This window comes from Lepisosteus platostomus, chromosome 6 (assembly GCF_059453375.1).
Source record: "Lepisosteus platostomus isolate fLepPlt1 chromosome 6, fLepPlt1.hap1, whole genome shotgun sequence".
Lineage (NCBI taxonomy): Eukaryota > Metazoa > Chordata > Actinopteri > Semionotiformes > Lepisosteidae > Lepisosteus > Lepisosteus platostomus.
Genome location: NC_142616.1, coordinates 7,795,054 through 7,819,528, shown reverse-complemented (window position 1 = coordinate 7,819,528; position 24,475 = coordinate 7,795,054). Strand labels below are relative to the sequence as shown.

Genomic DNA, 24,475 nt, shown 5'->3' with positions numbered 1-24,475 from the left:
TTGTATTGATAAAAAACAAGAAGATGCTTTATTATGTAACATACAGTATGATTAACCAGAGGCTGTTCCATTTTATAACGTTCTGATCATGTGGGGATCAACAAGGGCCTGACAACAGCTTATCAAGAGTTTTCATTATCTTCTAGAGACATAACTGATCTTATAAACACTAGATTCCTTTCTCATATGCTTAGAAGGCATTTTTATTGCATATTTTAATTCTGCATACTGTATATTTTTGAAGAAATAGTATAACTTTATTTTAATCACTACCGCTGCATGGAACAATTCATCGACAATGTGAAATGTAATATCATACTCTATTCATGAGGCACAGCACAGCACATAAAACATACTCTTGCGAGAGGTAATGAACAGATTTGCAAGTCTGGCATGTATAGGTAGGTTGCCGCAGAACATAAGAGGGTATACAGAAATACATTTCATGGGTACTCAAATTCGTGTTTGGTAAATTAGCGTTTGGGACGGGATTTCTGTATGAGGAAACTGCTATAAAACTTTTGTTTTAGTAATTACCAGCTTATTTAACAGATTTAGGGAAGGTACTGCGATACAGTGGAACATTTAGGAGTTATTTACTGCTAAAACTATTTACACTTTGTTATTCTAAACAAACCTGTAACTATTTCATTTTTTACAGGCTACAAAATATGGAAGGTAAATTTTCATTGTTTATTTTATTATTCATCTTGTAACAATTCATTCATTGGTAAATTAAAGAACCTGGATATAATTATATATTTTTATGCTTAATATTTTTGATGTTGTGAAACAAAACATTCTTCTTCTTCAAAATCAAGTTTAATACCTAATATTGTTACACCACCTCTTGGGCCCAGAACATTGTTTTTGCACTGATATATTCATACCATACACATTATTCTTCCTTCAGAAAAGTCCTGGAATTCCTATAATGTTACAGTTGCTTGCTAATACAGTTGTTTATGTATTTGTTCCAGGTATTCTTGGTAGTGAAACACTCATCATGTGCTTTTTAAGTGTTCTATTTTTTTGCCTTAAATGTTTTAAGCAGTATTTTCAGTTTATCCCCTCTCTACTTAAGGTGAATGAAACCAAACAGAGAAAATCACCGGATAGAACAAAACAGAAGGATTCTCCGGAATCTTACGATGGAATGAAACAGAAGAATTCTCTGGAATCTGACAATGGAATGAAACATAAAATTTCTCCAGAATCTGATGATGGAACGAAACAAAATAATTCTCCGGAATCTGACGATGGAATGAAACAGAAGAATTCCCTGGAATCTGACGATGGAATGAAACATGAAATTTCTCCAGAATCTGATGATGGAACGAAACAAAAGAATTCTCCGGAATCTGACAATGGAATGAAACAGAAGAATTCCCTGGAATCTGACGATGGAATGAAACATGAAATTTCTCCAGAATCTGATGATGGAACGAAACAAAAGAATTCTCCGGAATCTGACAATGGAATGAAACAGAAGAATTCTCTGGAATCTGACGATGGAATGAAACATGAAATTTCTCCCGAATCTGATGATGGAACGAAACAAAAGAATTCTCCGGAATCTGACAATGGAATGAAACAGAAGAATTCCCTGGAATCTGACGATGGAATGAAACATGAAATTTCTCCAGAATCTGATGATGGAACGAAACAAAAGAATTCTCTGGAATCTGATGATGGAATGAAACATAAGAATTCTCCGGATTCAGATGATGGAACGAAACAAAAGGATATTCTAGAATCTGACTAAATGAAACATACTGAATGAATTCACCAGAACCTGATGATGGGATAAAAAAAGATTCTCTGGAATCTAATGATGGAACAAAACAAAAGGAATTATCAAAGAATTGTTTGGAACATATTGATGAAACATTTCAGAAGATAATTCCTATAACGTTTAATAAAGGATCAACCAATGATAAAGGTTATCAGTTTGGTTTTCTTATTTTTGTTAAACATTTTTTTAAATAAATAAAAATGTGCCACTAAGTGTTCTGATGCTGTATTAAAAACAATGTAAACAATAACAAAAAACATTCACATTTTCTGTGTGTTCCCTGAACATCTTTATTTTGCTTTACTTTGTTAAACACTGTAAAAAAATAAATTCTGCTTTTTAGTATGTCCTTTTTTTGAAAGTATTACTTTAAAATACAAAAAATATACAAAAACATTCTTTACAGTGATAGATCTATGTAAAATATATATTTTCTGTATAAAATACAGTGGTGTGAAAAAGTGTTTTCCCCCTTCCTGATTTCTTATTTTTTTTGCATGTTTGTCACACTGAAATGTTTCAGATCATCAAACAAATTGAAATATTAGACAAAGATAACACAGGTAAACACAAAATGCAGTTTGTAAATGAAGGTTTTTATTATTAAGGGAAAAAAAAATCCAAACCTACATGGCAATGTGTGAAAAAGTGATTGCCCCCTAAACCTAATAACTGGTTGGGCCACCCTTAACAGCAACAACTGCAATCAAGCATTTGCGATAACTGGCAATGAGTCTTTTACAGCACTGTGGAGGAATTTTGGCCCACTCATCTTTGCAGAATTGTTGTAATTCAGCCACATTGGAGGGTTTTCGAGCCTTAACCGCTTTTTTAAGGTCAAGCCACAACATCTCAATCAGATTCAGGTCAGGACTTTGACTAGGCCACTCCAAAGTCTTCATTTTGTTTTTCTTAAGCCATTCAGAGGTGGACTTGCTGGTGTGTTTTGGATCATTGTCCTGCTGCAGAACCCAAGTGCACTTCAGCTTGAGATCACGAACAGATGGCCGGACATTCTCCTTCAGGATGTTTTGGTAGACAGCAGAATTCATGGTTCCATTCATGGTTCCACAGCATCTTCCAGGTCCTGAAGCAGCAAAACAGCCCCAGACCATCACACTACCACCACCATATTTTACTGTTGGTATGATGTTCCTTTTCTGAAATGCTGTGTTACTTTTACGCCAGATGTAATGGGACACACACCTTCCAAAAAGTTCAACTTTTGTCTCGTCAGTCCACAGAGTATTTTCCCAAAAGTCTTGGGGATCATCAAGATGTTTTCTGGCAAACTGAGACGAGCCTTTATGTTCTTTTTGCTCAGCAGTGGTTTTCGTCTTGGAACTCTGCCATGCAGGCCATTTTTGCCCAGTCTCTTTCTTATGGTGGAGTCATGAACACTGACCTTAACTGAGGCAAGTGAAGCCTGCAGTTCTTTGGATGTTGTTGTGGGGTTTTTTGTGACCTCTTGGATGAGTCGTCGCTGCGCTCTTGGGGTAATTTTGGTCGGCCGGCCACTCCTGGGAAGGTTCACCACTGTTCCACGTTTTCGCCATTTGTGGATAATGGCTCTCACTGTGGTTCACTGGAGTCCCAAAGCTTTAGAAATGGCTTTATAACCTTTTCCAGACTGATAAATCTCAATTATTCTGTTTCTCATTTGTTCCTGAATTTGTCTGGATCGCAGCATGATGTCTAGCTTTTGAGGATCTTTTGGTCTACTTCACTTTGTCAGGCAGGTCCTATTTAAGTGATTTCTTGATTGAGAACAGGTGTGGCAGTAATCAGGCCTGGGTGTGGCTAGAGGAATTGAACTCAGTTTTCCAAAGATGTGATAAACCACAGTTGATTTATGTTTTAACAGGGGGGGCAATCACTTTTTCACACATGGCCATGTAGGTTTGGATTTTTTTTCCCTTAATAATAAAAACCTTCATTTAAAAACTGCATTTTGTGTTTACTTGTGTTATCTTTGTGTAATATTTCAATTTGTTTGATGATCTGAAACATTTCAGTGTGACAAACATGCAACAAAATAAGAAATCAGGAAGGGGGCAAACACTTTTTCGCACCACTGTACCTATGATCTATATGATGCTACAGATCAATGATATTTTCTGTTTATTAAGCACTTAAGATTCATAAGTTGGCCATTCTTAGGCCAACATACCAGGCGAACATATCTATGAGATCTGAATTCAGGCATAATATTCCTACAAAAATAGTGAAATCACACTTAATGGTGTTATTGAACAGATGTTTGGATGAATGTCAAATTCAAATCTCGCACTTTCCCTTCTCTACACATAAAACCACACTAGTTAAATATGGCTCGGTGCCAATCTTTTCTTGCACTCTATATCTTAATTAGTTGTAGAGGGACGTGTCTTGTTTTCAACATTGCTGGGGTCTTACCTTCATCGTGTTTACTTAGGACCAGAGCTGCTCTTGCATCTTCAGCCTCAACTCTCCACAGAAAACAAGTGGCTTTGTGCCCACCATACCATTTTATTTCAAATTTCCTGATCTCAGCAAACCAGAAATTCCATTTATACAACACCCTGGAGCAGTTGGGGTTAAGGGCCTTGCTCAGGGGCCCAACAGAGTAGGACTCCACTACTAGCTGTGGGATTTGAACCAGCAACCTTCCAGCCACAGGCGCAGATCTGGCTTGGATCTAGCTTGTCTGACCTCCTTTCTTCGATTCCCATTGGTGCTTTGGACAGTCTCTCATCTGCCTATTCTGGTTTCAACGCCCACTTCTATGACCTCGAATGGGAAGGTTGCTGTTTGACTCCACGTTGGCAGTTGGCATGCATTTTCAAACCTCACCCTGCTTCACCATTGCACTCTCCCTGCTCCATTCCTGGCTCCTGTTTCACTCATGCTCTGCCTCTGCCTCTCCCCCAGTTACCACAGCATCCTTCCAGCACTTGGACTTTCTTCCTCTCTTTTCTCTCTGTTACTACTCAAACATCCAAGACTCTATAGCCCTAGATTCTATCTGTTAATTCTTCTCCCCTCTCCCCTCTCCTTTTCTCTGTAAGCCAAAGGAAAACCCAGTTGCTGACTTCCACACTGCCCAGCTTGTGTGAGCATATGACATCAATCTGCACCAGATCCGGGCCTCCTTAATCACCTCCATGCTGTTCCTGACACTTGGAAGGCAGTTACATTGATGGGTTTCACTCCCATTTCTCCCATCTTTTCAGTAGTCTTCCATCTGGTTGGTTTGGTATTCAACTCTTCCCCCCCCAAAACATCCATATACATAGCTGATATTCTTTCAAAATATGTTCTTATCGTCTAGCTAAATTGAGCAAGAAACAGCTCCCATCAACCTACACTTCTGGGCCACCACAGTGTCTTCTGGTGCTCACCACAGAGTCCCAATCTCAAACTAGCCAATTCTACTACTGCTGCTGGCTAATAGTGCAGCCTCCTATTCGCTGACCTGTGTTTTGTAATTTGCGGCATTCAACTTTTAATGCATTTCATATCTGAATCCACTAGTTCAAACAAGCATAAGCACACATTGTACACAGTTTTTATTTGTTACACACAGGTTGTCCTTGGTTTTGGTGAAACCAAAAAAAAACGGGCTGGGAGTGGCTTGCATCCTTGCTGTTGCCAGGGGTAACATGAATGTTTGCATAAGTTCTCAGCCTTCCTCAGACCCTAGGCAAACAAGATTGGAACTTCACTATTAGAATGCCTGCCTTCCAATTAGGCAGCGAATCTACCTCCCAATCATCTCATTACGCAGGCTTTCTCACCAGATCAGTGCTCTGACATTGAGCTTCCTGATTTGCTCAATCTAGCTGCTTCAAACATCTTTTCCACTAAAGGAACAAGTAAAGGTTTAACCCATGCTGATAAGAGAAGAAGCACAATGTTTCAGAAATTAGCAGCCAATAAAGCATGGGAGAACAAAAGCTGGGAGTGGAGAGGAGGAGGGAGCAGGGGGAGGCAGAGAGGACACTCTGGCGGTGTGAAGTTGAGAGAGGGGAAGAGAGGTGTGATGTCAAAGCCTGCAAATGAATGGAGAGGATTAGAAGTGAATGAGTCTTTTGTTGAAAGAAGGGGAAAGATGTGATCCTAGTTTCAGGATAATTTTGATTTAGGATGTCTTTTTGCAATACGAGTTCCTCTTTGAGAATGCAGATGGAGAGATCAGTATGATCATGGCCATTAGAGGTGAAATGGGAAACTATGGGTTTGGGGAGATGTTTGATCCTCTCAGCCCTAACACGTTCCCTGAAACAGTCACTCAGTCTTCTTCCTGTCTCACCAGTGTAGATGGCTGGGCATTTTCTGCAACAGATGCAGTAAATAAGGTTGCTGGAGATACAAGATGTCATCTGAGTGATCTGGAATTCTCCAGAGGGACTTTGAACATGTGTGGTATTGGATATATATTTACAGGTGATGCAGTAAGTTCTGTTGCAGTGGAAAGTGCATGGTGTGGATGATTGCTGAGGGCGGTAAAGGGAGCTGTGAACAAGAAGGTTATGGAGATAAGGTGGTCAGTGATATGGGATGATGGGGTAGTCAGAAAAAGGGTACCAGTGGAGGAATCATCAGTTACAGTCACATTAAAGTACTAAAAACACTAGCCCTTTACATATGTATGCTTATTCAACTATTTGACCAAATTTGAATTAGAATTTGACCAAAAAAAACTAAACTTACCATTGTAAATTAAAGGGAATATGACTAAAGTCCCCATTGGAGACACGAAAAGATTTTGACAAAAGGTTGTGCTTCACAAAATCATAATAAACAATCTAAAATTTCCACAGAATTTTATGTTGAGTGACTTCTACTCTACAACAGAATCTGACCACAATTCCAGGATGAAGGATGTTACTTGCTGGAAATGTAGTATTAAGAATTATTTTCAGTTTACTATTTTTTTATTTTTTGGAAGTAACAAGGAAATATTGTTCCATACAGTTTTTAGTTGTTTATCTTAAAATAAACTACAGTACCTTAAATATATAATGTATTAAATGTTCAGGTGGGTACCAGCGTCAGCATGCATAAGCTGCAAAGGAACAAGTAATAGGTTTATTCCATGTTGAAAAGAGAAGAAAGAAAACACAACATTTCGTCCGTGAAGCCTGCTTCAGGTGTGAGAAAGACAAGGCAGTAAGCAAAGGTAATGTAGTGGCTGGGAGAGAGGAGGAGTGAGAGGCAGGAGCAGGAGACAGAAAGAGAGGCCAATCAGGAGGTGTGAAGTCTGGATAGGTGAAGAGAGGTGTGAAATGAAACCTACAATGAATAGAGAGAATTTAGAAGAAAAGTAGTCTGTCGTTAAGAGAAGGGGGAAGGTGTGATCCTAGCTTCAGGATAATTTTGGTTTCTGTAGTCTTTCTGATGTATGAGTTCGGAAAATCGTCTTTGAGAACACAGATGGAGAGATTAGAGTGGTCATGGCTGTCAGAGGTGAAATGAGAAACAATGGGCTTGGAGAGATCTTTAATCTTCACAGCCCTGACGTGTTCTCTGAATTGGTCTCCGAGTCTCCTTCCTGTTTCTCCAATGTGGATGGCTGGGCATTTACTGCAAGAGATACAGTAAATAAGGTTGCTGGAGGTACAAGATGTCTGAGTGATTCGGAATTGTCCTGAGGGGCCTTGAATGAGTGTGGTGTTAGATGTGTACTTGCAGGTGATACAGCGAGCTCTGTTGCAAGGGAAAGTGCCTGGTGTGGATGGTTGCTGAGGGCGGTCAAGGGAGCTGTGAACAAGAAGATTACGTAGATTAGGTGGTCGGAGATAATTTAATTTATTAAATGATAAAATACTAACTCAAACTAACTAACATGAATGTTTCTTTTTTCTTAACGTGAACATTTATCTTATATTTTGCTTGTTTCATTCTTCAGAAATTGGAATATAGTGAATGGAATAACATTTTGTGTAAATACAGCAAAGTCATGACAACATATGCATTCATTCAGTTCCTCTAAAGAATTTAGTAACATTTGCCATAAAACTTATCAGTGTTTTTCCTTGGTCTCCACTATTTCACATATTTAAACTCTAATGAAATATTTCAATTGAAAACGTAATTAAACATTAATGGAACAATACAATTCAATACAATTATTGTATAGCAATGAATGAAAAAAACCTACACATGGAAACAAAATAAAATGTATTTCAAGAAATATACAGTACATGCATATTTAAATACAATGTAGATATTTTATACAGTAAGCAAACATGTCATGATGTACTCGATATTAAACGTCAATAAGATCCTGAAGCAAGGAAATACATGTTATATATTTATTTTTTTATATATTTTTAATTTTATACTTACACAGTTTGGAATTTCCAAATCGTTTTGACCTCTCAATACAGCAATGATTCTTGGGAGAATGAGCAAGCTTCTTGAATTGCCCTCCTATTTAGTCATTTAGTCAATTTTGACAGGAGTGGCATGCTCCTCTCTATTAAAACCACAAGCCTGCAGGCACCCAGGAGATTGCTGTAGTTGCTGGAGTGTCAGGAAAATGCTGGCTGACTTATCCCAACCCTACTGTACAGTACTGGCGTTCTCTATTTGGGCAATATCACATGTAGGGTGCCGGTTACATTCAGATAGTGGCTAATTCACCTCAACTTGGTGAGAGGGTCAAAAACCTTTGCTGTTTAAGGTAATACAATGGACTCGTGCTGTACACCAAGTCTATTTACAACCTATATTTGTGTTCAGAAATAAAAATGTCCCTATAGTTCCATTATAAATTTAGAGGACTTCCTGGTACTGTGTGGTCTCCTTCTTACGATTAAAGTTCACGGTATCATATAGAGTCTTGCTGGGTGTTTCACACTTGGAAAAAAAAAACAAAAAATAAATAGATTACAACATTGTAAGAAAATACACAACTATTTCTCTCTGAAAAATATTTCTTGAGATTTAAATAGTTAAGTAGTTCAAATAGGTAGCTGTGTCAGCATGCTACACTTCTGCTGCGACCCACTGTGCCTTCCTCCAAATCTTTTTCTAGATCTCGTCGTCATTCCTTCTCTTTCCCCCTGGGCCACTTGCCTCCCTTCTCTCACTAAACCAGCATTCCGTCTCTTCACAGCGATCTGTTCCAAGACCAGGCTTTCTAACCACCTCCTGTTCCTTTATAGATGTTGTCATTGAAATATCATCCCTAAAGGACTTTGTCTGAAATGTAACACCTTTTCCTGGATCCTGAAGAAGGCTCCACAGCCGAACGTTGTGTCTCTTTTCTATTCAACATGGAATATACCTTAACTTGTTCCTTTAAAATTTAGTTCAAAATAGAAACTGCATTTTAAAATTAATATTGTACCAAATTTAATTATAGTTCTAAATTAACTCACGGGCCATTTCAGAAACAGTGGCGGGCCGCAATTGGCGGGCCATAGGTTGAACACTCCTGCTTTAAATATTTATACTTATATACTAGAATGCACAGGTAATTGTAGATTTTAACTAGGGTAGGTTAAAATCTTACAGTACAATAGACTGATTTAGGTCACCATGTTAGAATATGCTTCTACTCTGGAAGAGCAAGTAGCTTCAGAGGTAAAATAATTTCCTATACTTGCAGACTTATGGATTTAACAACAACAAACTATTGTTAGATAAAACAACAAAAACAAAAAGCACAGGGGAAGGATATATAGTTTTGTTAATAGTTTTCTATATTAAATATGTTAATATTGTATGATGCAGTTAGGCACCTGTACAATAATGTGGACAATTTCAGTCACCATGATATAGAAAAGATATTGCTGCTGTGGAATCAGTCCAGAGATGAGTAACCAGATACATTCTGACCAGCAGGGAAGTGCAGAGCGGGGTGGCTACAGTGCCCCATTGCCCTCATCGGCCAAAGTGCTCTTTTTTGCTTGTAGAAAAAAAGTCCAACCAATTTCATTTTTTTTTCGCCACTTGAGGATTCTGCTTCTGTATTTAATAAGGATCTCCCGTTAGGAAAAAAAAGTTTGGACCTAATTGATATAATCTGGGCACAAGTGCCCACCCCCTTGTTCATTGTAAAAAATAGTGATAAGCAATGTAGGCTACTACACCTGTGAAGGTCGTGTTAAACATTTTTGAACAGTAAGAAGATAAACTGATTTTTCAGAAGGGCTGTACAAAAGTAACACACCAAGGGTGTCATATTGAGCACTTTGTGTTTAAGAAAGACTACTCTCATTCACCTATTCTAAGCTTCGAACCGAGGAACTCGCAACATTATCGTCTGCATGGCAACTTAACTAGCTAGATTTGAGATTTCCTTATGAAAATGTAGTTAACTGAGTAGACAGGCCAGTCTTTTGTATTTGATATAAACAGCTAACATGCATATTCTTTGTTCTATATACTGTATATGGTTCAGTCACAGAAATGGGAGAGCATCACTATTTAACTGAATAAACCTCTTACAATTTTCCTGTTAAACAGCTTTCATTTTAATATTCTATATTATGCAAAAATATAATTGAACTACAGTATAGAACATAGAAATCCTACCTTTGACTTATTGACAACATTGTAAATGGTCTGTGGGTGTCCACTAACGGGAATATTATCCTGGAACATTCAGTAAGACAAACAAATTAAATCGAAATTTCTTGAATGGTAAAATTAAGCAGGAGTTATATACAATTAGTTTGTTTTATATGGAATTACAATACATAAAATTGTGACATATGGTATGTACCACAACAATGAAAAATTACAGGTTTCTAAGATTTATTTGTTATTTAATGAAGTTGTTTACTTTTAATTCAGTACTGAATTCGGGCGATCATGCAATTATACTGGGCAATCAAAAGTGCTGGTATTAACACTGAGATCTTATATGCCTGGTCGGTGACAATAAGCCATTTATTGTTGTTTCTTCAAAAATTAGAAAGAATCTGGGATATAATCACATCTTAACATTACTTACCTTTCTATCCTTAACAACATCATAACAAGAGATGACATCACCATTATTTGTGTTGGAAACACATAATGATATAAACTTTTCATTATGAACCTTTTGGGTTTGACATACCACAGAACAATACAATACCATAGAAGCTCACAGTTATAAAAGATAACATAAATATGTAATATAAAAATACAAAACACTGTTACAACTGACTACATGATGTCACTTGACTTTACTGTATGTTACATAGCGCATCCAAGATGTTGTGAAATACAAATATATACAGTATAATGGCAACAATACAAAAATACAACATAATTTCACACTAAATTCTGTCCATCGGGTATGATACAGCATTTTTACAAATCAATCTGCAGTTACTGTACCATAATTCTTTCAATAGTGTCTTTAGAGCTGTCGTAAACTATAATAATTTTCAGGATTACTATAGTTCTTCTTTTGCTTTACTGACCTTTAATGTGTTCACTCTTTCGATTTCAGCATAAAGCGTAGAAGCTGTGTCTTCCTTTTCTATGAAGGCAATAAAAACTAAATTAATTTAATGGCTCAGTGAAAAAAACAAACACAATTAATATTTTATATTCTGTTTTGACTGAACGTTGCTGAAACCTATTTGATTTTTTTTCTGGAGGGGGTTAGGGAAAAACTCCAGTATTATAATGTTTTTTGTTATGTGATCGTAATAAACTAAAGCACTAATAATTGTATATTCGGTGTAGATTCTGTTCTTCTGTATGCTTTTGTGAGAGAAATTGCAATCAATTGTTCTGGCTCAGCCCATTTCTAGATTATAACAATTCTGAACTGAAAAACTGGTTTGTTTTTAGTAGACAAACCTTTTTTGTTCTTCCTTTTCATGCAACAACAAATTAAAATGGCAAGAAGAGTCATTCCAAGAGCTCCACCTCCAGCTGCAGCAGCAATTATGATTATTTTGAGTATATCCTTTTCCTTTTTTGTCCTTGTTTCTTCTGTGTATTCAAACAGAAAAAAATGCCATATTTAATATTATACATCGCATGATACCGTAGTCTTAAAATGATCCATCTAACAGCTTACCTTGTGTGTTGCACTTAATATGACTAGAAGCTGACTGATTGCTGATGGCATTGAAGGCTGTACAGGTGTAGTGAATTTCACCATCACCAGGATGAGCTATCTGCTCTAGAACTGCACCACTGGGAGTTCCAGGAATGTCACGCCCATCCTTCAGCCAAAGGAATGAAACATGGCTGCCCCCTGTCACCTGACAGGTCAAGGTCAAGTTGCAAGTTTTATTATCTGCTCCATAGCTCTTCGGTGGTAGTATTTTTACTGTATTGATTTCCACTGTTTGGGAAGAAATCATCATAATACTTTGATAATACCATGCTGAAAATCATTGATATATTTGTTTGTTTTGGGGCATGCTGGGAATAGAAATTGATTCTCAAGAGATAGATGTTTTTCACTTTTTCAAAACAAAGCAGGATATTCTCTGGGCAAATGGATGAAATTGAGATATGTTTTTCAAGGACATAAAGTTGGACATCTTTCCAAAGTTTATATTAAATAACATAAATCTCTATGAAATGGACTGGGGGTAATTGATAGACAGTATTCTTCACATTTTGCTACAGATTTAAGGCAGGACTCAACAACATTCACTTTCTTCCTGCTGAGACACTTAAGTCTAGCTTTGGCCTTGTGCTTTGGATCACTGTTCTCTTAAAAGGTAGATTTTCATCCTAGCTTTCGCTGTTTAGCAGACTGAAGCAGGGTTTCCTCTAAGATTCGCCTGTACTTTTCTCCACTCATTTTCTCAAATATTTTTTGGCTAAATTTTACATCAATGTAAAATTATGTTTTTCTCATGACTTTATGACTCCCCTGGAAGCACCTCAAAAGTGACAGGTGTTGTTAATTACTGATTTAAATCTCATATTCTTTACATTCAGATATTTTGTTTTATTTGTCTTGTTACACTTACATGCCCTCCGGATGAGGATTGAGGGGGAATCTAACAGACCTTCAAATTAATGTATGGAATTTCTTACCAAAAACATGAAGGGTTATCCTTTGTTGAGGCAGGTTGCCTGCAGATCCGAAGCCACTGAGCACATACTCTCCCTCGTCTCCTCCTTTTAGCTGAGAGATGGTTAAAGAGCCATCCCTTGTGTTTACAAAGAGTCTGTCTTTGAAGTGATCATTCTTAAGAGCAGACCAGTTTTTATTTAGGAACTGCATGATAACAGTTCTGTTCATTTCCCATTCCAGCAGTGTTATATTACTGCTGCTGTAGTTTTTCTCATCAAACCCCGAGGGCAGAGTAACTGACTGTCCCAGAGTGCCATTCAGCACCAATGGAGAGGCCCCACTGATAGACACCTGACACACTGAAAGAAAACAAAACAAAACAGTAACTTTTTGTGTTGGAGTACTAACTGAATAAAATACACATTTTACCAACTGAATCGGGGACTCATTCTGTGAAATTCTTTTTTTTTGTAAAGGAACAAGTAAAGGCTTATTCCATGCTAAAAAGAGAAGAAAAGAAACACAACATTTCGACCGTGGAATCTTCTTTAGGTGTACTTTTTTTTTCAGCATGGAATAAACCTTTACTTGTTCCATTGCAGCCTATGCATGCTGATGCAATTACCTACTTGAATTTCTTCATACCATATAATAAGTATAATACTGTATAAGCTGAGGGAGACTCAGTGGCACAGTGGCAGTGCTGGGACCCTGGGTTCAATTCTGGATCTACTATTTGTGTGGAGTTTGCATGTTCTTACTGTGTTTGTGTGGGTTTCCTCCCTCAGTTCAAATACAGACTGTTCAGTTAATTGGTTTCTGGGAAAATTGGCCCTGATGTGAGTGTGTGCGTGTCTGTGTGTGCCCTGCGATGGACTTATGTCCCATCCCGTGTGCCCTGCCTTGCACTCATTGCTTGCGGGGATAGGCTCCGGCTCCTCCGCCACCTTGGATTAAAAGAAGCAGTTATAAAATAGAGGGATGTGCAAAGTGTGAGTGTCAACATATGTCAATCACTAGCACAAAATAAAAAATAATCTGTCAACATGAACAACAAGAAAATAAAAGTAAAAGTACAAAATAATTAATTAATTCCCAAGGCCAATTGCAGCAAACATTCAGTGTCTCTACTAGCAGTGCTAGGATTATGGCCGTTCTTATGTTTATTTTCTTAAGAAAATGTTTAAATATCTAATATTATCAATAATCTTACTGTACGTCTTCTCAGTAGCTCTTTGAGGTGAGAGGTCAATGCTTCTTAAAAGGTTTTAAATATATTACTTATTCCATAAATATTTTTAAAGCTTTGGGATCTATGAATGCCATCCAATTATTTTTTTTCTAATCTAAGTTTTCTGTGCTCTCACGGGTAATAGGAAAAGTGACTTCTACACATCTTTAAGGTGTCATCGGGCTACAGTTTATTACTGGTAAAATGAAATGGATTAAAATTAAAGCTTACAATAAGGGAGATTCAGGGAATCTAAAGTACTGTTCAATTTCAACAGTACCTATATGCATAGTATATGATGTTTTAAATGATAGCATTATAATAATAAGTACAATCTCAACTATTACATTATCAGAGTCAATACAACAATACAGTGCAATGATATTATATTGCCTGATCTTGGATTTAAATGGAAAATCCTGCAGTGTTGGAAGATCCTAAGAGTCCCTTCTTGATCTTTATCGATGAACACACACTGCTGGGTCTACTGAAACTCTTCGGTATAGAGCTTATATAAATAATTGGCATGTATAAAGTTTTGCAAATTATATAATATTGTTTTACTTGTTTACAAACGCACATCTACAGAGAGAAAAAAATAAATTAGGAGAAAATCATTAGGAAAATCAAATATTACAATATATACAATATATTTTCTCTTATTTGGTCATTGTGCTTGTTGTGATCATAATGAAGAATACTATTTATTTATATTATGAAGAATCAATTTTCCATTCTAGAGTCGCAGGGAAAAATCTCACATAAAAATGTAAGAAAAAACAGAACTTACATGTGCAGTATATTACTTTATTATCCATCCAAAAGGCTAGAAATTGTCTTTGGCACCACAGAAAATACTTAAAATAAATACACGTTAAAAACAAACAATTTTATGAGTCATACACCATACAGATACATCATTCTCACTGCCCATATTCCACTATCATTACACTAATTGGGTAGCTTCATACAGGAAATATTCACTTAGCTGTGTTTAATATACTGAAATATACTGCACAGGGAACAGAGGATGTCTTATATACTGTACATGTTTCTTCACCACATGCATTCTAAGCCACTTGTAACACCAAGGTACATTAGCAGCTGGAAATGAGAATGAAAATGGTGAGAGAGGTCATCAATGATAAGCCGAGCTTTGTTATGAACTGCAATTTAATACAGCTCTTTAAGCTGTTTCTGTGGTTGATCAGTTATTTTACTTGCAGTATTAACAATTCTGGTCAGCTTACTCTGGCTACCATACCACATGGTCATGGTAAAGTAAAGATGCTTTCTACTAAACTTCTATAAACCCTCTCTAAAATGCTTTGACTCACTCCAGACCCTTTCAGCTTCCTGATCAAAAATATATACTAACTAGCCTTCTTGAAATTGTAATTGTAATTGGTATTTTCTGCAAAGTTTAAATGTTAATCTATTACTGTTTCTAAGTATCTGATTCACTGAACAGCCTTCCCAGGCTGATTAATAAAGGAGGGAGGTTGAAAATACACAAGTAGCCAGTTCTTTGGTTTCATCAACATTAATACGAAGCATGCTCGACTGACACCACCTTTCCAGTTTACTGGAATATAAGACAATTTCATTAGAAAATGTATTGTTCATAAGATCCCACAATGGACAATCTGGTAGAAAATCCTTAATCTATTTTATAAGCCTCCTATTGGCTTCCAAACACAACAACTGTTCCAATAGTATATGGATCTGGATTGTATTAAATGCTGAACTAAAAATGATAAATAAAGCATGTACATATAACTTTAACTGTTGCTGATGGCTAGCTACTAAATTCACTAAAGTCAAAGCTGCATCTTCAGTCCCACTATGTTCTTTATAGGTAAAATGCATAGAATCCAGATGATCTGCAATCAAAACGGTATGGTGTCTATAAATAACCCTTTCCAAGCCAAATGAGGGGTTAGTGCCACTAGGCAAAAGTCACTTAGTGCTTTGGCCTTGAGTTTTTTTAGGTATAGATATAATAGTTGAAAGCTTCCATATACTGTCCCAGTGGGCAAAAGACGTATAATATACGTCTATTAAACGCATACCCTAGACGTCTAAATGTGGTCCGCAATTCGTCTAGAATGAAATTCTAATATACGTCTATTGTTAAACGTCAATTATACGTCTATGATTAGATGTTCATTATACGTAAATGGTTGGAGTTCTATTATACGGGTAAATTTAGAGGACTATTATACATATATGGTTGGAGTTCCGGATAACTTTAGAGGACTGTTATACAGATAACTTTAGAGAACTATAATACGGATAACTTTAGAGGTCTATTATACGTATATGGTTAGAGGATTATTATACATCAAAGATAGGTTTTACAGGTGTAGAAAAGAGTAAATCAAGCTAATGATTTGGTTTAGAAATTTATTCTGAAAATACACATTCACACCTGAAAAATATGTATTTCAAATTATACATTGTACACAATCAATCAACAATCAACATATGGGCAATAATCATAAAAAACACAACTAGTCTTAAACTTCAGCAACAAATTCTGGTAACATGGCAAGTATAGTAATACAGTATAGTAATGACAAACACAAACAAATTACATTAACACACTAACTCAAAACCACATTTTGATTCAAATATACATTTTAAAATGTACAACTTCTATATTTTCAAGAAAAAAAATATAACAATGGAAGTTAAGACGATTTTTGTCCACTATTTGCAAACCGTCTAATTGTCCTAACAGTTAGAGCCAGAAACCTATTATTTTCAGTGTCCAGATCTCCTGGCCCCCTGCCTTGCATATGCATTCTTCAAGTAACGCATTGCGTGCTCCTTTATTTCTTTTTCTGTTGATGTAGGGTGGGACTTCAGCACCACAGCTAGGACCTGCCTGACAAAGTGAAGTAGACCAAAAGATCCTCAAAAGCTAGACATCATGCTGCGATCCAAACAAATTCAGGAACAAATGAGAAACAGAGTAATTGAGATTTATCAGTCTGGAAAAGGTTATGAAGCCATTTGCAAAGCTTTGGGACTCCAGCAAACCAGAGTGAGAGCCATTATCCACAAATGGCAAAAACATGGAACAGTGGTGAACCTTCCCAGGAGTGGCCGGCCGACCAAAATTACCCCAAGAGCGCAGCGACGACTCATCCAAGAGGTCACAAAAAACCCCACAACAACATCCAAAGAACTGCAGGCTTCACTTGCCTCAGTTAAGGTCAGTGTTCATGACTCCACCAGAAGAAAGAGACTGGGCAAAAATGGCCTGCATGGTAGAGTTCCAAGACGAAAACCACTGCTGGGCAAAAAGAACATAAAGGCTCGTCTCAGTTTGCCAGAAAACATCTTGATGATCCCCAAGACTTTTGGGAAAATACTCTGTGGACTGATGAGACAAAAGTTGAACTTTTTGGAAGGTGTGTGTCCCATTACATCTGGCGTAAAAGTAACACAGCATTTCAGAAAAGGAACATCATACCAACAGTAAAATATGGTGGTGGTAGTGTGATGGCCTGGGGCTGTTTTGCTGCTTCAGGACCTGGAAGATGCTGTGGAACCATGAATGGAACCATGAATTCTGCTGTCTACCAAAACATCCTGAAGGAGAATGTCCGGCCATCTGTTCGTGACCTCAAGCTGAAGTGCACTTGGGTTCTGCAGCAGGACAATGATCCAAAACACACCAGCAAGTCCACCTCTGAATGGCTTAAGAAAAACAAAATGAAGACTTTGGAGTGGCCTAGTCAAAGTCCTGACCTGAATCCGATTGAGATGTTGTGGCTTGACCTTAAAAAAGCGGTTAAGGCTCGAAAACCCTCCAATGTGGCTGAATTACAACAATTCTGCAAAGATGAGTGGGCCAAAATTCCTCCACAGTGCTGTAAAAGACTCATTGCCAGTTATCGCAAACGCTTGATTGCAGTTGTTGCTGCTAAGGGTGGCCCAACCAGTTATTAGGTTTAGGGGCAATCACTTTTTCACACAGGGCCATGTAGGTTTGGATTTTTTTTCCCTTAATAATAAAACCCTTCATTTACAAACTGCATTTTGTGTTTACTTGTGTTATCTTTGTCTAATATTTCAATTTGTTTGATGATCTGAAACATTTCAGTGTGACAAACATGCAAAAAAATAAGAAATCAGGAAGGGGGCAAACACTTTTTCACACCACTGTAGAATAAGAATAATTAGAGAAACGGCAAAACAATTTTGTGTCATCTTCCCCATTCACACTATTTTTATGTGCCATTTTTTGCTTATTCACGTACTATTTTAATCAAAATAATATTAAGAAAGATCTGTATGTATTCAGATAGTATTATTATTATTATTATTATTATTATTATTATTATTATTCATACTTACTTGTCAAAAGAGGATTGCTGAGATATTTGCGGATAAATACTTCAATCTTCTACGTTTGAAAAACGTCCAAAATGGTGACCAACGAATACTAGCAATGCATTGTGGTAAATAACCGGAAAATATGCTGGGTTAGATATTTTCTCAACGTATGCATTTATTAATGTTGTCGATACCGTAACGCAACGGGGGCTCAGGCAGGCGCCCTTGCCGCATTAGGTCGGCCCGCCACCGTCGGGGGCTCAAACCCGGGACTCCCACGTTATTCAGCAGGGACCCAGCCCGGTGAGCCAAAGAGAGATCTCTCTACAGGTCAGTAGCTGTAGTTTTTTTTTGTATAATTAATTCTTTTTTTTTAAAGAATTTTTTATTAAACTTGTAAATAATTTACAAATACAAATACAATCAGAGGATCAAATTAGGTATAAGAGAACAAACACAAACAGAAAAATAAACAATTAACCGCCAGAGGTAATAGGTAAGTTATATAATTAACTTGTATTTTTTACATATATCATATGTTTTCCGTGCTTTATTATTTCTCACATTTTTAATAGAATTTAAATAATGTTTCAGCTCCACCTCAAAAGAACTAAACAGGGGAGTATTATTAGACCATTTGGATTTATGGATGTGAAATTTACCAAGAATGATTAATAAATTGACTATAAATAAATGCTCTTTTTCCAAATTTTCTACTAAACAGTACAATAAAATGTCAAAATCCTTCAATCTAAAAAACACCTTTAACTGCCAGCAAACAAAACTCTGTAAATCCATCCAAAACAACTTCACAAACCTACACCTAACAAATAAATGCACCAGATTCCTTTTCCGCCCGACAAAAAACACACAGATCATCCTGCTCATGCTTAAATTTAAAGAGTACTAATTTCACTGGATAAAACTTATGAAAGATTTTAAACGATATCTCTTTAACTTTATTTGTAATACAAAATCTATCAAGAATTGTCCAAACTAACTTCCAGTTTATATTTTCAAACATTGCAGTCAGTAGCTGTAGTCCTGCTATCACAGGGAAGGGCGGTGACGTCACCTGCTCTGGTACGCCGGCTCTTACACAGTGCCTGTCGCAAATACCAGATTGCTAGTCGTTATCTTCTATCATGAAGCACTAATCAATGGCATAGCTGCGATATTTCATTTGTGTAGCAGCACCGTACAGCTCCGTTTCAACCGAAATATCACCCCCCCTTAGAATTTCAGACGCCCCCCTACAGATTTTTTCCGGGGCACCGCGCACTGATGGGGGACGGGGTGTCCAGGAAATGGTATAAACTTTTCTCAAGAAAATAAAAATAGAAAATCTATAGGCACTCAAACATGTTACTGTTTTTTTCAGGCAGGTGGCAAGACCCCCTCTGCAAAACCCTTGTATGCGAAGCTGTGGGCGGTGATTCTCGAATATACGTATATTCAGGGCGACGTACTGTGTAATCAACGTCGAATTGCAACCGTAAAATCGACGACATTAATAAACGCATATATAACGTCAAAAACACATCTAACAAAGTGCCTGAGGCTTTTTACTGTATATATCGTGTGTGTCGCAACTAGGAGTATACGGCACTCTGCACAGTGTACTGAAACACAACGGGGGCTCAGGTCGGCTCGAACCCGGGACTCCCGCGTCTCTCTGCAGCGACCCAGCCCGGTGAGCTAAAGAGAGATCTCTCTACAGCCCACTAGCTGTAGTCCTGCTATCACAGGGAAGGGCGGCGACGTCACCGCTCTGGTAAACCGGCTCTTACACAGTGCCTGTCGGCCGTAAGCGTTACATGGTGTGTTTTAATATTGTCTTGTGATCCTGCAGTCCTTAATGGCTTCACTGCACCATTTATCCATAAAGTGAAATGAGCAGGATTAAGTATCCACTCCACTCCTTATTTTAGAAACAATTTAATATCAGTCCTCTAGAAAGGACGCGTTCAGCAGCTTTCATTTAGAAGGTACTATATGAGTTTTCTCTTGCACAGACGAGACGAAGCAAATATTAGGAGAGAAATAAAAGTGGGCATCAGGTCATACAACAGGAAACATGAAATGCAAAAAAAAAATGAAATGGGAGGAGAGGAATAAAAGTTGAATCATTGAGTACATTCATGATTCTTTGACATGATCAAAACAAATTATTGGACATACTGTAGCATGTTGTTGATGAATAATCGCAACTATTCCCTTGCATGTTTTAAAATATTTTTATTGCGGTTGAAGTTTCTCGAATGTATAGCTCTGTACAAAGAACACTACATTTACATATTTATCTGAAAATGACCAAGTTTACAAAATTTCAAGGAAGACACAGTATTTCTTAGTATTTAGTAAAACATTATTTATTCAGTCCCTGAAGCTCTCTAATATATATTTTCATTTCATACTTCACCATAATGAAACCTGGTATTACTCAATTACAAATCTTAATAAACTAATGCATCATGAACAACATAAAGTATTACAATGAATTAAAAAAAATAATGCTGCTATTTCCCATTCACTGTACTGTAGTAAATTATATATTAATATGGATTACCTCTCTTGAATGATTTTATTATTAATCTTGTACAATGCAATAATAATGCATATTCTAATTTTATAGGAAATATAGCTTTAATTGTTTAAATACATCAAGTTAAATGATGTATGGAAAATGAGAAAACCAACAAGATAAAAAAAAACAATTATCTGTATGTTCCACACATGTCCACTATGTAAATTACTAATAATTTAATGTGAATATTAACTTCCGGAGGACATGCATATACTGTTTTCTGGCATTGCTCTTCTTCCATCTTACTGATTTTTAATGAGTAAGCAAGCATGTTGAAAATTGTATTTTGCTTGAAGCTACTGTATGTCAGAAATCCCTGTCGTTGCCTGACATACACAATACCAGTGTAAGCAGAGAATTCAAGCTACTGTACTTACCATACAAGAGTGTGCAAACTTGTAAGGGCAGAGTAAAAGGATAGAATGTGTGCCGTCCATGCATTTTAATTTGATGTTTGAGATCGCTGGAAAACTCAAAATCCAGAGATCCGTTTTTCTCTCGCTTAAATCTTTGAGTTTTATCTTGGAAAAAAAAAGTGTCCGCTTCCTTTCTGCCCGGCTCTATTGAGACATCCAGTTAGATTTCACTGTGTTTGTGAGTCATGTACAGCATTGTTAAGTTCCCTTTTCTTCTTAAAATTCTGTAAAACTAGTTTATTTAATACTCTCCACTAACTTGTTTCCTGACTGATATTTATTTGTAACTCTTTCCTTTGTGAGCTGTGCTGCGGCAGGCAGCATGTCGATGCTCTGTCTCGGTGAGTCTGCGTGTCTGCAGCGCGGGGGGTGCAGGGCTGTGGCTTGGGGTCTGCGCCTGTTGGTCTGGTTGCACGTAAACGACAGGGCAGAGACAGCCTCTCGGTTCTGTGTGGGTTGGCAGGTTTTCACACACTTGTTAAGCAGCTTTTGCATCTCCCAAATGGCAGCAGTGAAATCATCTCCATACCATTCCTCAGTGTTTCTTTACGCATGAGATTGTCATTCTTGGTTTCCCTCTTCCACATTTGGGGCTGTTTCTGTTTCGTCACCAGCTCAGCTCCGAGTTTCCACAGAACTGAACTGAATGCCACATCCTGCTGAGTGCAACTTCTCCTTGCTCTTCAATGTAAAGCCTGCTTTGGAGACACGTCAGTAATCCCAGCCACCTCTGCACTGTGATAGCTGGGTGGGGAGTCTTGCATGCTTGCCAGAGGTCGGCTGTTATAATGTCAGATCATGAAGGATAATAAGGATAATTTAAAGCAGCTGTGAAACTACTCCCTGCTAACAATGTCCCACTTATGTAAAGCATATGTTTAATACAGTCATTTTCCTTGGATAAAATACATATACAGTATACAGTATATATAAATTAGAGTAATGTTGAACCATTTATCCACTCTTTCAATTCCTTTATTCAGTACAGGGTCACGGGGAAGTTGGATCCTATCCCAGCAAACAAGGCAGGGTACACCCTGGATGGGACGCCAGTCCATCAGCCATCACAGGGCACAAACAGACACACACATTCACAGCAGGGCCAATTAACCTACCAGTATGTCTAACCTATTACCAGTAGGTTACCTAAGTACCTAGAGGACACGCACACAAACATGAGGAGAACATACTGACTCCACACAGATAGCACCCTAGGTCCAGCATTGAACTCAGTACCCGAGCGTTGTGAGACAGCACTGCTAACCACTTTGCCACTGTGCTGCACTGAACTATTGATTTTTATTATTATTAAATATATATATAAGATATATACAGTAAATACTAATGGGGTGATACATATCTAAAAATACATAATCAGAGTTCTGGGTTACTGGAATGATAACATGAGTAGTTTTGATCAGAGGAATCCTGTTTTTTGGCTACTGTAGCTCACACACTAATGCAGCTCCACCCTTAAGACTGATAACAGATACGATCATTATTACTTAAAAAACACAACTTGTTCCACTTAGCTAACTTCAAGATGCAATCAGGTTTTCGTCATAGATACAGTACTGTACTTTTTCACCCCCCAAAAAATATTGGGTATACTTGGTATTTTACATGATCATCATCATCGTTGCTGTTTGGAGTAGTATTACAAACAGTAAAGCAATGTTTCGATATGATTGAAGATCTCCGGCACGCTAGTTTTCTCAGTGTTTCTAATTAAACGACTGCTTTGTTTAAAATACACTGTAGGAGTTATGTACAGTACAACATAACTACACCAAATATGTGAAGGTAATAAGTACACTATTATAAAAAGCCACGCTAAGTTGTTGTGCTTTATTTAGGTGTGATGAAAAGCACAAGCAACTTTCACATGAATGTAGTCCTTTACCACATTCGCATGTTTAGAATCACTAGTTGCTATTAAAATCGATCCACAATTAGTTCTCCCACACCTCACCACCTTAAGGTTCTGAAAAACTTTGTTCGAAATCTGTTACTTAACTGAATGCTTCGTTAATTTTAACCATAATTTGTTCTATTTGATGTTTTCACGGGCTTTTTCAGTTTCGAAACTATTTTCAACCACCTGCGCCGGTCGGTTTTTCTGCAAGGTGAGCCATGTAGCTGTCTGACTATGGACGTCCCTGGACAACACAAAATAAGAGAGAGTAGACGTTGACTTATGGGACAAGGCATTTTTTTTCCCTTACGATATTACAACACAAACCAAAAGCGTCGTAAGGACGAGGTTATTCGCTTTGTACAGTACGTATTGAGCAGTAGCGGTTGACTCTACGCCCGTTGCTTTTCTATTTTGTTTTGAGCAACCTTATTTTTTCAGCGTCTATTTGAAGTGAAGGGCTCTAGTACTTAAACGATGGCCTGTTTTGACTTCAAGGAGGAGTTCTCCATCCACGGATAAAAGCAGCCAGCAAAGAATCAAACAGCGCATCTTTCGTGACTGTTGTAAAAGACCTTTGAGACGCAGAGTGGAAACTTCTGGGCTTGTTTATTGCATGTGGACTTCACTTCAACGCAGGCCTGCCCGGTGTTTCGCTTCCTTGTCTCCTTCGGCATGAAAATACCCCCTTTTCCGTGTTCTCATTTCCACTCAGATTGGTTGGAAATGAATACAACCGCATGTTGGCTGTCAGCTTTCCAGGACCAGGGGTGAAAGAGACTTCTCCGATAGAGGAGACCATGCGTTTTTTGTAAAGTAACTTTTAAAACGTTATGCATTCGTGTTTAACGTGAACGTGTTCGTGTTTAAATTAATACATCACCTCTTAATTTATTACTACAGTACTTAAAAAACTACAGTATAACCATGTTGATCAATGGAGCCCATACAGTTAAGGCAAAAACCTAACTACAGTACCAAGCCAAAAACACAAAGGATCAGGTGAGGTTGATTCTCTGGGCTCTTTTCAAGAAACACATACGTGCTCATGTGATCTCACCAATTTTTATTTTATATCAAAAACCTTTCTACTTTCTGGCAGCTTTGAAGCTCCTGTAAATCACTTTAGCATTTTCATCTTTCACGTAAGCCTGTTACTGTTGCTGTTTTTAAAACTGATATTTTAATTTTCGCACAGCTAACTGTGCTTTACTT

At 37.4% G+C, this 24,475-nt stretch overlaps 1 protein-coding gene and 1 long non-coding RNA gene across 8 annotated transcripts in view; one reads left to right on the top strand and one right to left on the bottom strand.

The window, feature by feature from the left end:
* LOC148659992 (uncharacterized) overlaps window positions 1-2,140 on the top strand; it is a 63,724-nt gene extending 61,584 nt beyond the window's left edge. For 4 of the 5 annotated variants that reach the window (XM_088634017.1, XM_088634014.1, XM_088634015.1 and 1 more), the window contains 2 exons: window positions 662-678; window positions 1,085-2,140. In XM_088634017.1, the coding sequence (XP_088490143.1) occupies window positions 662-678; window positions 1,085-1,765 (698 nt within the window). In that variant the 3' untranslated portion in view covers window positions 1,766-2,140. The remainder of the gene's footprint in view (window positions 1-661; window positions 679-1,084) is intronic. The other variant, XR_015939346.1, reaches the window with a different exon arrangement.
* Window positions 2,141-5,328: 3,188 nt separating this feature from the next.
* LOC148659991 (uncharacterized) lies at window positions 5,329-22,312 on the bottom strand. Of its 3 annotated transcripts, XR_015939351.1 has the most exons (8): window positions 21,307-22,312; window positions 12,785-13,123; window positions 11,808-12,077; window positions 11,585-11,719; window positions 11,200-11,258; window positions 10,322-10,381; window positions 8,126-8,638; window positions 5,329-7,537 (listed from the first exon to the last, which is right to left on the bottom strand). It is a non-coding gene; the product is annotated as an uncharacterized LOC148659991 (long non-coding RNA). The 3 variants fall into 3 exon arrangements; XR_015939350.1 differs by lacking the exon at window positions 5,329-7,537 and having other exon boundaries at window positions 7,570-8,638; window positions 21,307-22,301; XR_015939352.1 differs by lacking the exons at window positions 5,329-7,537; window positions 11,808-12,077 and having other exon boundaries at window positions 7,570-8,638; window positions 21,307-22,292.
* Between the last annotated feature and the right edge of the window lie 2,163 nt (window positions 22,313-24,475).